Source organism: Pelodiscus sinensis, chromosome 5 (genome assembly GCF_049634645.1).
Source record: "Pelodiscus sinensis isolate JC-2024 chromosome 5, ASM4963464v1, whole genome shotgun sequence".
Taxonomy (NCBI): domain Eukaryota; kingdom Metazoa; phylum Chordata; order Testudines; family Trionychidae; genus Pelodiscus; species Pelodiscus sinensis.
The window spans coordinates 10092928-10106104 of record NC_134715.1 but is presented as its reverse complement, the minus strand read 5'-3'; the positions used below and the strand labels follow the sequence as shown (position 1 = coordinate 10106104).

The window sequence follows — 13177 nt, the reverse complement described above, 5'->3', positions numbered from 1 at the left end:
CATTGATGTCCCATATGGTGGGGGGCTATTACAGTGTCTGGCCTTCAGTGACAGCTCTGCAGGGAGCTGGTGTGTGTGTGTGGGGGGGGGGGGGGTGGATTTATTTCTTAAGTGGCTGTGGAAAGCCCATTTAAATCAATGGGAGTCATTGGGATTTGGCTCAGGTTGCAACATAACAACGGATGGGCATCGAGGACACAAATTATAAACCACAGTTTGGCTCAAAGAGTTTGACCGTATTTAGATTTCTTTTTTAAAGGCAAAGTCTGAGCATTTTATTGAATTGTAGGTGCACTTTGTGGGCATCGATGAAATAACATTTCAAAGGGAAGAAGAGAGTTAACCAGAAAAAAGAGTGGGGTCTGGAAAGAGAAAGGGGAAAGAAGGATAAGACATTCCCGTACGTCCTTTGAAGGTGCAAATCTCTCTCTCTCTCCCTCTTTCTCACAAGCCTAATAGATTAGTGTTGCTTGCCTGTAGTTGAAGACATTTTCTTTTCTCCAGTATGGTGGCTAGGTCCAGTTGCCTTGCTCTTAGATAGGCAGCCCAGTGAAGTCAGTGGCATGGTTCATGTTAATGTGTGTGATGAATAGGGTTTGCCTCATTATCTGGATGATACTTGTGACTTCCCCTCTGTGGAAGATGAGTAAAGTCCTGCAGATCCACTGCTATCCTCTTTATATTTGTGGGTATCTGCACTTGTGGATAGGGATGAGGATATCCTCAGCTATAGCTGCAAAAATGAGCAGCGGATACAAGTATTGGATCCATGTACGGCTCTAAAGATGGGGAATCTGGCCTTATGTGCGAGTTCTGTTTTCTGGTAAAATGGAAGATTTGAGGCAGGAAGTGGAAACTTCTTGAGGCTGATATATCTGTCCCAGTGAGGTCCCATGTGTTTCTAATATCAAATGATTTCAGTTTTTCCTACAAATTTGCCTCTTGGGTGTGTATTGTTGCTCCATTGAAGGAATTTTAGGGATGATAAGGTGGATTTCTGTAATGCTGTTGCTTTTTTAGTACAGACCGTTAGGGACTGAAGATTTTTGAAGGTTGGGAACAGTCTAGTTTGAATATCAGAGAGACAGCAAGATTAAGTACCTTTCCATTGCGAGTCAAAGTGAGCCATGCAGGTTTTATCGCTTCGGAAACTATTTGGCCTTCATATCAAAGAGTAAAGAAATACAGTTGAGGAATCATGCACACTCAGATCCTTGTTTTTGCCAGGAACTTTTGATGCTCTCATAGAAGATTTTGGACTTCCTTAAGCCAAATGAAAGTACCGAATAGTTTAGATATGGAATTTTTGTGACAATTTGACCATTTATATTTAATGACAGTATTTAAAAAAAAAAATCGTTTCACACTTGGAGTCAGATTGTCCCAGCAGGACATCTACTGTTGGAATTGTGAAATAACTGGTGCCAAGGGGATTAATTTAGCCTGAACTCTTTATTAACATTCATTATTTGTGCCTCAGATCTGATAAATCTCTCTAAGCTGTAATTTACCCATGTCTGCTTTTGTGCTTTTTTTGTTTTTAAGAAAAACAAAAACAAACAAAACAAAACGGAAATTAGCACATGCAAGTATGTTGTAATTGTTCCTGCTTTGTACTGGATCTGGAGATGCAGCAACAAAACCCACTAGCAAACAGAATGATAAAAACAAAATATAAAGGGAGGAAAAGGAGGTGAGACAGAATCTTGGCAAGTTGAGGTAGGCTCAGATTTCGTGAAGTGCGGTGTGTCGGTCTAACTCAGGGGTGGGCAGTAATTTTCACAGGAGGGGCCACTTAATGAATTTTGGTTCTAGTCATGGGCCGGCCCCACCCCCGGAAGGGGCGGGGCCTAGGGCAGGGCAGGGCCTGGGGATTAGCCTTCTTCCAGAGTTGTCCAGGGCTGGAGGCTTGGAAGTAAAAACAGAGCAAAGGGCTTGTGGTTCCGGCCCTGCTGCTACGAGGGGTTGCTGCAGCTATTTAAAAGCCTTGTGGCTCCAGCCCTACTGGGGTAGCACCACAACTGGGAGTCATGAGCCATTTAATTAGGATCCTGCTGCCTGAGCCTTCGCCTGGAAATTCAGTGGCATGGGCAGCAGGATATAAATAGGAAGTGGCCAGATGCCGTCTACACACTGGATCCAAGTGTTCGGCAGGCCAGATCTGGCCCCCCAGGCTCAACTTGCCCAGCCCTGGTCAAATTCTTTTCCCTGTGAAGTTTCTAGTAACAATCCCATTGACGCTAATGGGAGCGGAGTAAGGCCAATACTGAGCACTTGGGAAGATCCCACCTTTTGTATCCAAGCCACTGATCCTGCAAAATGTTAAACGTGTTCTTAACTTAAAGCAGATGAATAGTCCAGTCAATTTAAATGGGCCTACTCATGTGAGGAAGTTTCCTTATTTGAAAAAAACCTGCGTTTACCATGAATTTTTAACTAAAGGGAGGCCATGCTTTATTTAATGGTCTCACATTTTTTAAATGAAAAAGGGGAAAATGGGACGTCTGGCAGCTGGAATAAGCTAGAGCAGCTGTTTGGCTGCTGTAAGGAATATTAATCACCGAACAAAGCTGGAGGTCTTTTTGACAAAAGTATGGTTACAAACCTGGCTACATGCTGAGAAAATTTCTACATAGGATGGCTGAGCAAACAGAGCACCAAAATAGTATTCAGTAGGACTGGGTACAATTCCTAGATGGGCTGAATTTGGGCACGTTATTTAATCTACAGTAGACTTCCGATAATCCGGCAGCTTTGGGACGTAGGTGGTGCTGGATTATCGGATATGACGGAGTACCAGGAGGTACTGCATACTCCCAACCCTACTCTTCCCCCCCCCCCCCAACTTTATGCTCGGGTCCTGGAGCCACAGGTACAGCCGTGCATCTCTCTCCAGGCGCTGGGACACATGCGCTGAGCGGCCCGGCTTTTCAATGAGCTGACTGGGATGCCGTGTGTAACCCAATCCCCCTCCCCTCTCCTTTTCCCTTCCCCGGAGCCAAACACCTCTCCTTCATGCTGTAACCCGATCCCACTCCCCCCATATCTTGTGCTCCGGTCCCAGAGCAGCCGGTACAGCCACACATCTCTCTCCAGGCACTGGGGCACGTGCGCTGAGCGGCTGGCTTTTCAATGAGCTGGCTGGGACACCGTGCATAACCCAATCCCCTTCTTCCCCTTCCCCTTCCCTGGAGCCAAACACATCCCCTCCCTGCTGTAACCCACGTGAGAGCGGCTGACCTGAGTGGTTCCAAGTTCCGTCTTGGTTCCGTCAGGAGCGCTTGCCATTTTGATGCCGGGCTATCGGGAGTGCCGGATAATTGGGTGCCAGACTATTGGAAGTTTTACTGTACCTTGTATCCCCTGTTGCTTCTCTGTATGTGGGGAGGATGCCTCCCTGCTTCAGAGATGTGTAAAATCCCTAATTGATTGTGCGGTGCTTAGATCTTGTAAGGGCCAAATGTGTAGCTAGCTTTATCCCTTGCAACATATGAACGTATTGGGGGCTCAATATGTCGCTCCCTTTCCATGACTGTAATCCCGCAGGGCCTGGCACACCCAGCTTGTACTTCAAACTGACTTACTCTTGCTGTTTCCACTTAATTTACCATGAAGTGGTCAAAATAAATGGGGTGTTGAGAAGACTGTAGCTGGATGATGTCCACCTGATAATATTCAGTGTAGTTTTTGGTTCTGGGATTTTAGAGAGACAAGGTGGGTGAGGTAATATCTTCTATTGGCCGAACATCCTGTCTCCATCGGCAACAGTAGTTGGTCCAATAAAAAATATTATGAAATCCATGTGACTTTGCAGGCTTGTTGTAGGATGTCATTAGGGATGCGAAAGGTTGATCAGTTAACCAGTTAGTATCACCCTTCCGGTTAACCAGTGGGGGCTGGAGCAACCCCCTGCCCATGGCTCCAGCCCCATGGGGGACTCGCCGTGGACAGGGGCTGCTCTGGACAGGTGGGAGGTGTCTCATGGAGTAAGATCTAGGTGGGGGGCTGGTCCACACTGAAAAGTTACATTGACTTAGCTACATCTCCGTAAAGACAACACTAGGTTGATAGAAGAACTCTTCCGTTGACTAAGCTACCACTTCTCAGGGAGCTGCATTATCTTCAACAAATGGAGAGCCCCCTCCTTTTGTTAGAGTACATGTCTATTCTGCATTATGGCAGCTGTGCTGGTAGTATGAAGTGTAGCTATATGGTAGGCCATAGTGGGTTTATATGTCTGGACTGTAAAGAACTTCCAGGAGCATTTCTTTTGCAGGAAATTTAAGTGTGATAGCAATAGCTACTACAATATTGTCTCATGCTCCTTGACACATGAGCACAGTGAACTGGATTTTTCAAGGCCAGGCTGAGTGGTCAAGTATGGGTGGCTGTGATGCTGTTTTGTGTATGTCGAAAGAAAGAAAATAGCGTGTCATTCACAAGATAAATCGCGTATGAGGCAAATAGCCAGGAAGATGAATTACGTGTGTCTTTTCCACAAACAGGCAAAGTGAACTGTGAATCTCATTTCAGAAGGGTAGCTGTGTTAGTCTGTAAGGCTATGTCTACACTGCATCATTTTTGCAGAAGAGGAAATGCAAATGAAGCGCTCTTTAGCATTTCTCATGCTCTCATTTGCATAGTCTCTTCCAATCCTTTTTGCGGAAGAAGTTTTTGCGGAAAAAAATGCAGTGTGGATGGGGCCATTTTTATCAAAAAAACCCTTTTGTGCAAGATCCCTTATTCCTCAAAAAATGAGGTTTACAGTGTAGACCTAGCCTAAGGGTGCATCTACACAGCACCCTAAACTCGAAATAAGATATGCAATTTGTGCTATGGATTTTGAAATAATGGATGGCTTGTGTAGATGTGAGGTGGCTATTTCGGTTGATGTTATCTAATGTAGATGGTATCATGAGCTTTCATCTGAAGAAGTGGGTTGTGCCCATGAAAGCTCATGATACCATCTACATTTTTTGTTTGTCTCTAAGGTGTTGCAGGACTATTAATTTGTGGCTCTCTTACGATCCACAGCCTTTGAATGAAGATACTTGGAGCTCAGGAAGATATAAGGAGTAAAAATGTTTTGAATTTGTCTCACTGTGACTGTTCTTGACTGTGAACTTTTTTCCTGTATGGATGAGTGTTCTCTTTGAACACATGAGTGATTTTTGACATTTTTTCAGGTCATGTAGGAAAACCTGCATTTCCATACCTCTCAACTTTCAAGTATGCCTATCTGTGACAAAAGCAATTAAAATGTGTGACAATGACTAGTGTGCATAATACTTGCGTTTTTATTTGCATGTCACACTGGAATTGCCAGAAAATCCTGTTTTTTAAGCTATAATACCTCTTTTTAAGAATATATAATTCATACAATGAAAAAAAGCAAACATTTTTAAAAAATAGCATTTGAAAATCAGATTCGATTATGTAGAACTAAAAGGACCTCTCAGAGAGGTAGCCATGTATTTGCAAAAACAAGGAGTCCTGTAGCACCTTAGGGGGCGGCTATACATCACCTTTACCTCGAAATAACTTATTTCAAAATTAATTTCAAAATAAAGCGCTATTCCGAAACATTACTTAACCCTCATGCAATGAGATTTACAGGGATGTAGGAATAGTGAGCCCATTATATTTCGATATAACAGGCTTGCTATTAAGGAAATAGCTCCACAGTGTTGACGTAGCCTTAGAGACTAACAGAATTAGGGCATAAGCTTTTGCATGTAAAACCCACTTCATCAGATGAATTGAAGTGGGGTTTACAGAGGCGCATATATAGGGACAACAAAAGAAATAGGGTACTTGAGTAAATGAGGTTCTGTTTGTGGTCATTGGTAGTGTTTCAACCTGCCAGCACTATCCTCTACCATTTGAGATATAGGAGAACAGTTACCAGGGAGTGGATCAGCCACAAAAATTTTGACAGTAACTTACACAAGTATTTGCTAGACATAAAATAGAATAGAATGCTTGAGACTGGCAATAATGGGTTCTGTACCTAGTTCTGGGAGGGCAGTATTGTCTAATGGTTACACGGTGGTTGCAAACAAACTTGCAACAAGATAGCCAGTTTTGACACATTCATGTTGAGAGGTAGTGGTGTTGTGTGGGGTAAGACTTGAACCATGTATTTGTAAAATGGAGAATGGCTCCTTTATCTGAGAAGTTAGTTGAGTATGAAGCATTAGTGAATAAAGAGGACTCTGAGATGCACAGAAAGGCAAACATCAGTCAGAATACATAAGATCAGAAATGTTGATCTTTTGGCTCTCAGCTGAGTGCAACTTCTCCTAGCTTTAAGAACATTTTATAGGTGAATCGTTCTCTCCCTCATCCCTGGAAGAACATTGGTTGATTTGTTGGTGTAGCAGAACAGACTGCCTGGTTCAGCTGAAATGCAGAATGTCCCACAAAATCTAGTACGTTGTGCAAAACCTGGGCAGTCTTGCTCCACTGTACATGGCAAGCAATGCCAAAACTTGGAGTATGTGATTTGACGATGACCCAAAGCCATTGAAAGACTCCCTTTGCCTGATCCAGAGTCCAGGGAAGTCACTTTTGGATTGTACAACATTAGGCTCCATGGGAAATTAATTTGGGAAGCTGCACAGATATTCTAAGGACAAAACTGGACATTAATATTTTTCCTGAATAAAGTCCAAAGTCAACATTGGTTCCTATTGTAAAACCCGTAGGGAAATAGTACAGAATAAATAGCGGTATAAGAATTTGCAAGAGCAGGCTCTTATTTTTAGAGCCCTGCAGATCCACGGACATCCATGGGTATCTGCATCTACGGAGGTGGATATTCACGGCTCTTCTTTGTGGATACGCATTTTGTATCTAGAACTCCATAAATGTGTGGCTATCCCCTTGATATCCGCGGATATCAACATCTGTGGATCAGTTTTGCAGGTGTGGAGGCAGATACCAATTTTATATCCATGCAGAGCTCTACTTATTTTTGTTGCAGAAACATCCGTTGTGTCCTCACAGAATGCATACAAGTGAAATCCGTACATTTTTAAAAATGCATGTGACGGGGACCCACTGCTCCCATTTTATTCTCACAGACCTTCTCTTGTATAGATCCCACCAAGCAGTTTACTTAGGCTTCATCTACACTGCAGGGTTTTTGTGCAAGAAGCTTTTTGCGGAAAAGTGCGTCCACACCTTAAAAGCGTATCGCAAAAGCGATGTGCTTTTGCACAAGAAAGCGTCCATACTGCATGGACACTCTTGCGCAAGAAAGCTCTGAGTGCCATTAATAGAATGGTCATCGGAGTACCTGTGTTTTTTCTGATAGGCTCTTTTTGCACAAGAAATTCCTGCGGAGCATCCACACATGCCTTTTTGCGCAAGAACTGTAGCACAAAAAGGAGTTATTCCTTGTGGAGAGAGGAATAATTCTACTGGCAAAAGCCCTCTGTCCTGTCAATTTACTGTGGTTTTTTTTTTTTTTTTTTTTTTTTTTGCACAAAAATGTGCTTGAGGTATGGATACTTTGCCAGTTTTTGCACAAAAATGGCTGGTTTTGTGTAAAAACTTTTAGTGTAGACAGCCTTACAGTATTGCACTCTTTTGCTTTCTACATACTAGTACAGTCACAGTATTTATGTCCTCCAACTTTACTACCTCTTTGCCAAAGGTGAGAGAAGAATAGGTGTCTTTTCCCAGGGAAATACCATTTTATCTGGGCCTACCAGACTTTCTCTTTTCTGCTTCTTCCCCTCTCCCTGCATTTTCTTCCTGTGCTCTTTGGTCCAATCTCCTTGTTAAAGGGCTAATTAGCTAGCCAGTGGTGAGCTGATATGGTAATAGGAACTTCTCTCCTTAATCAGGACATCCCTGTGGTCTAATTCATTTAAACAGTGACCAGGGTGCTGGTTCAATTGCTTATTCCCAGCACTCTGTCTCCTTGCATTTGTGAGAAATGTGCATGGTTCATTCTCGACTCACTGTTTAGGTGTGATCTCAGTTGCTGAGGTTGTATTTCAAAATCTTATTTATATTTTGATATTCTCTCTTTCCCCCTCCCCCCCCACTTCTTCCCCTCTCCTCCCCTCCCACAGATACTGAAGCAATCATGTACAGAGCTTTTATATTTGGAACCATCAAGTGTCTGCGTGGGAGGTAAGTTAGTAGAAATGGAAAATAATGTGCAAAGAATTCTGATAGTGCTGTTTGTGTGTAAAACGTGTAGCTAAAATTCCACTAGCTAGAAAATGAATTATGGAAGGATTGGGTTCTTCCTATTTCCTCCCCTTAGGAGGATTATTCTTTGACTCTTCCTCTTGCAGCCTAGGTTAACTGCAGTGTGAGAATTTTGAGGCATGCTCCTATTCTCAATCAGTCCTGTGTCTGGCAACTCCCTATTGTCTGGTGAATAACAAACTGAGCAATGTTGTTGTTACAATTACCAGTAATTATTTGTATTGAGATAGTAGCTTCTAGGAGTCCAGTCATAGGCTGAGAACACGTAGTCCAGAAACTCATGTGGCAATATATTGCACACTGCCTAAACCACTATGCTGGTCTTAAAGCCAAGCACTTTACTATCCAATTTTCCACCATAAAGGTTTACTCCATTTTTCATATCAAATGAAAGGGATCAAGTTACATTTTAAGTCAAATATTTCACAGTAAACAAATACTGTAACTTTCCAGTGAAAGAGTTAGTTTTTCAGAGGTTTGTCACAAAACCATTTGTTTATTTGATATTCTCTATGTGTGGTGGATGAAACTGAATTAGAGATGGACTTATAAATTCTGTTGAAAACTGGCAGCTAGTCAAATGAAATCAGAATGATGGTAAATCAGTTTCCTTCACTTCACTAAGGGAATGTCTACACAGCAAAGTTATTTCAAAATAACAGCCGTTATTTCGAAATAACTTTACTAGCATCTACGCAAGCCAACCGCTATTTTGAAATCAATTTGAAATAGCGGAGGGCTTATTTTGAAATTGGTAAACCTCATTCCACGAGGAATAGCGCCAATTTAGAAATTGCTTTTTTGAAATAAGAGCTGTGTAGATGCTTATTTCGAAATAGGGGGCCTCCAGCCCTTCCCAGGGTGCCCTGCTGGCCACTCTGGCACCAACCAGGAAAACTCCTCTCTCACTCACTGGAGCCCTTAAAGGGGTAGACTCTGTCCACAGTCTCTGTGCCAGCTCCAGGCCCAGTCCCCCAGCTCCCAGGAGCTTTCAAGGGGCCAGAAAAGACCGGTGCCTTCCTGGTCCAGTGCGGAGATCATGGACCTCGTTAAGGTTTGGGGGGAATCCTCCAATGTCCATGATTGCCACACTCGATGGAGGAACGTGTCCGTCTACAGGCGGATGGCTGCCAGCCTGGCCACCAAAAGCCACATCCGAACCCAGGAGCAGGTTTGGATGAAAATCAAGGAGCTGTGGCAGGCATATGCGAGGGCCACTGGGGGCAGCTCCCAACCAGGGGCAGACCCAGACACCTGCCTCTATTTTGATGCCTGGACTGCATGCCAGGGGGCGGGGCGGTCTGTACCCCCAAGGTGGTCATCGATCCTGGCGCAGAGGTCTCTGATCAGGGCATGAAGGGGGGGGGAGGGCGGGCCAGGAGCCGCAGAAGCCCGGAGGGAGCGTGCTACGCACCGTGCCACGCACCCAGGACCCCCGAGCCGTCCCAGCAGGCCTGTCGCCAGTGTCATCCGAGGCCAGGGAGGCAACAACATGTGAGTGCCATCACTGTCCCCTTATGCGGGGGAGGGGGGGCGTGGCTGGGGGAGCGGGGAGGGAGACGAGGGACTGACCACGGATCGGGCAGCAACCTGTGCATGTGTGGGCATGTGCCATGCCACCCCATGGCACTTGGCCCCAGCTGGCTGCCACGCAGGGGCCTTACCCTGTTAGCCACACGTGTGTGTGAAGACACATGACATGCTCCTGACCCTGTAGTGAGACACAGCAGGACACCCTCCCTCCACAAGCCCCTTCTACACAGAGGCAGGGCACATCTCCCCACACCCACACTATATACAGCACAGAAGCATGGGTGCAGTCCTGGGCCATCTCCCACTCCCGGGGATAGCAGCACATCCCGAACATGGCCTGTGTGCAAGCACATCGGCTCTGATGGTGCGGCGACCTGTCATCCTCGCCTTGCAGAGGGGGGCTGGGCTTCACCCGTTGTGTCCCTAGGGTTAACTCACCACTTCTCTTTTTTTTTCTCCACAGCCACACCAGCTGTGAGTGCAGGGCACACCACCCCTCCTGAGACATCCTTCCGCACCCGGCTGAGCCGTAACCAGGAGGAATTCCAGCGGGTGCTCCTGGTGGCACTGTGAGCTCTGAACCGCACCCTGGACTACTGGGTGCATGAAGACCTGCAGCTCTGGCGGGAGAGCAGGTGGGAGCTGCTTACCCAGAGCCGTGCCATCTGTGACCACCTGCAGACCCTGGAGCAGAGATTGCTGCCTTCTGCCACTCCAGCCCCCACTGCTGCCTCCCCAGCTACCTCTCCTCCCCCGCACTCCTTCTCCCCCTCCCACCTCTTCCTCCACCCCCTTCCCACCATCCCGGAGACGCCTAGGCCCCTGCACCCACGGTGCTGGGAGACAGTTGGCCCGGCGAGATGCCCAACCCTGAGCCCTGAGCTTCTCCTCCCCCTTCCAGCTCCCTCCTCCCAGGTTTCCCCCTCCCCTCTCCCACTCTCTCACCTCGCCTCTCTAGCCTTCTTTCCCTAGTCTCACCTGAGTTTCATTCTCCCCCACACCTCAGTTTTGTTCAATAAAAAGAGTTTGTTTTCATGATAACACGTGTCCTTTATTGTACATCAGGAACGGGGAAGGGTAAGTGGAAGGATGTTGAGGGAGGAATGAGGCACAAGCCCCCAGTGGGGCACACCAGGGAGACTGTTAGTCCTCCTCCGGGTGGAAGCTTTCCTTCAAGGCCTCCCGGATATGGACAGCCCCCCGATGGACCTCCCGGCTGGCAGCTGTGCAGGGGTGCATGTACAGGCCAGCCAAGTGCTCGGCCTCTGCCATCCAGCCTGGTAGGAAAGCCTCCCCCTTCCTCTCGCACAGATTGTGCAGCACGCTGCCACCAGGTATGGAATATTCCGCTTGGAGAGGTCCAGATGGGTGAGGAGGCATCTAAAACAGGCCTTCAGCCAGCCGAAGACATCCTTCACTACAATGCGGGCCCTGCCGAGCTTGACATTAAAGGCCTGTCAGGAGGGGTTGAGCTGTCCCGTTTAGGGCTTCATGAGTCAGGCTTGTAGGGGATAGGCTGCATTCCCCACCAGGCACACAGGCATGTCCATGTCCCCGACCCTGATGTGGTGGTCGGGGAAGAAAGTCCTGGCGTACAGCATCTGGTACACAGAGGAGTTGCGGTAAACCGTAAATGTATCCTAAGGGACTAACAGAATCGGTTATAGAAACTATACAGTTACTTTTGCATTAAGGGTAATTACATCTTAACATGTAACTCTATATATAGCTGGTATGATTATTTTGATTTTTAAAAGTCCCAGTGAGTGTAATCACATAAATTCATAATTTTTACCATGCCATGAACATATGGACTTTCAACTTTTTTCCATGTGATTTGAAAACAAGTTGTATTCCTAGAAGACACAGTATCTTATGTTAAAATGCTAGAGAATCGTGTAAAATTGCAGACCAGACTTGAAAGGCAGTGCAAGTGTTAATTTTCCCTAAGTTTGACCTATTCCTAAATTATTCTGCTAGCCTCTTTATAATTTCACAATCCACCCATACTTAGAATTAATGCAAAATAAGGGTATTGCAAAAACTTTTTATTCTGTTTTGTTAAAAAATGGTAACAGTTAGTGGTCTATTTGAATCAGAGCACGGGTTTAAATAATTAAAGACTATTCACTCAAAGAGAACTTCATGATTACCATCCAATTTTCAGAATAAATTCAAGTCAGCCAATAGTGATGCTCTCAAAAGACCTAATCCAAAGTGCATTGAAATCAATAGGAATCTTTCCACTGATCCTAAAAAAGGAATTTTGTATAAATAAAAGCTATCTGTTTGAGAAAGTCTGTCCATTAGTGTTGTCAGGTGTCCGGTTTTGAACTGGACAGTCTGGTATTTGAGGTTTCTGTCCGGGAAACAAATTGAGAAAATACCGGACATATAAATGTCCAGTATTTTCTAATTGTTTTATTATCATGAGTATCAGTACGTAGTTGCGTATTGCCTGGCTGGTAGACACGCTCACACTGCGTGAGCGTGTCTACCAGCCAGGCAGTATGCAAGTATGCAGTAGAGAGGAGGGGGGTGGGGCTGGAGCTGAGGTGAGGGCAGGGGTGGGGCTATGGCGGGATGGGTTCCCTGGGCCAGACTCGCTTGTGCTTCGCCGAGACTGTGCGCGGATTGGGCAGCACCCCAGGATCTGTGTGTGTCCGAGCCAGCCCTGCTCCCCACCGGCCCATTTTCTCTCCCCACTTCCCTCCTCAAGTCAGCCCCACTCCCTCCTTCCCCCTCCCAGCCAGCCCTGCTTCCTGCTGGCTGGTTCTCCCCTGCCCCCACCGATCTCCCCTGGCCAGCCCCGTTCCCCTAGACTCCCTCCCGGACAGCCCCGCTTCCTGCCGGTCGGTTCTCCTCCCCATCTTCCCCGGCCAGCCCCACTCCCCTTCCCCCACCGCCCATCTGAGATCAAGTGGTATTTTTTAAGCCATCTGGTAACTGTACTGTCCATTCATCCATGGGTTTCTCTCTCTGTTCAAGAACTCCTCCTAAATGATAAGAGCTAGGACCACCAAATTCAGCATATGGCTTCCTCTTATCATAACTTAAAGCAAGATCAGGCTTTGGTTGTGCCAGGAAAATGGGATGTTCCTGGAACGGGATTGCTTCTAATAAAACCATACAGAAAAGTGACAGAATGACCAGGCAGGTGAAAGGGGATTTCCCAAGCCCTCCCTCCCCCCCCCCCCAAGCAGGCACCCTTTAGGCAGGGTGGTGTGGGTCTGAAACTCCCCACCCCAGTTTCATAGAATCATAGAACCCTAGGGCTGGAAGAGACCTCAGTAGGTCATTGAGTCCAGCCCCCAGTTTGTACAGGGATGCATAAAACCATACAGAAAAGAGACAGAGCAGGTGAAAAGGGCTGGCTACCCCCCCATCCAGGACTGCCCCAGCCCTGAGCCTCCCATCC

The 13177-nt window shown here is 46.2% G+C and overlaps 1 protein-coding gene and 1 long non-coding RNA gene across 2 annotated transcripts in view; both read left to right on the top strand.

Moving 5' to 3' along the window:
- Positions 1-13177, top strand: part of ANTXR2 (ANTXR cell adhesion molecule 2) — a 193047-nt gene that overhangs the window by 43523 nt on the left and 136347 nt on the right. The window contains exon 8 of the mRNA XM_075929467.1: positions 8085-8145. Coding sequence (XP_075785582.1) covers positions 8085-8145 — 61 coding nt within the window. The remainder of the gene's footprint in view (positions 1-8084; positions 8146-13177) is intronic.
- LOC142829527 (uncharacterized) lies at positions 8152-10800 on the top strand. The gene is made up of 2 exons (XR_012903982.1): positions 8152-9720; positions 10223-10800. It is a non-coding gene; the product is annotated as an uncharacterized LOC142829527 (long non-coding RNA).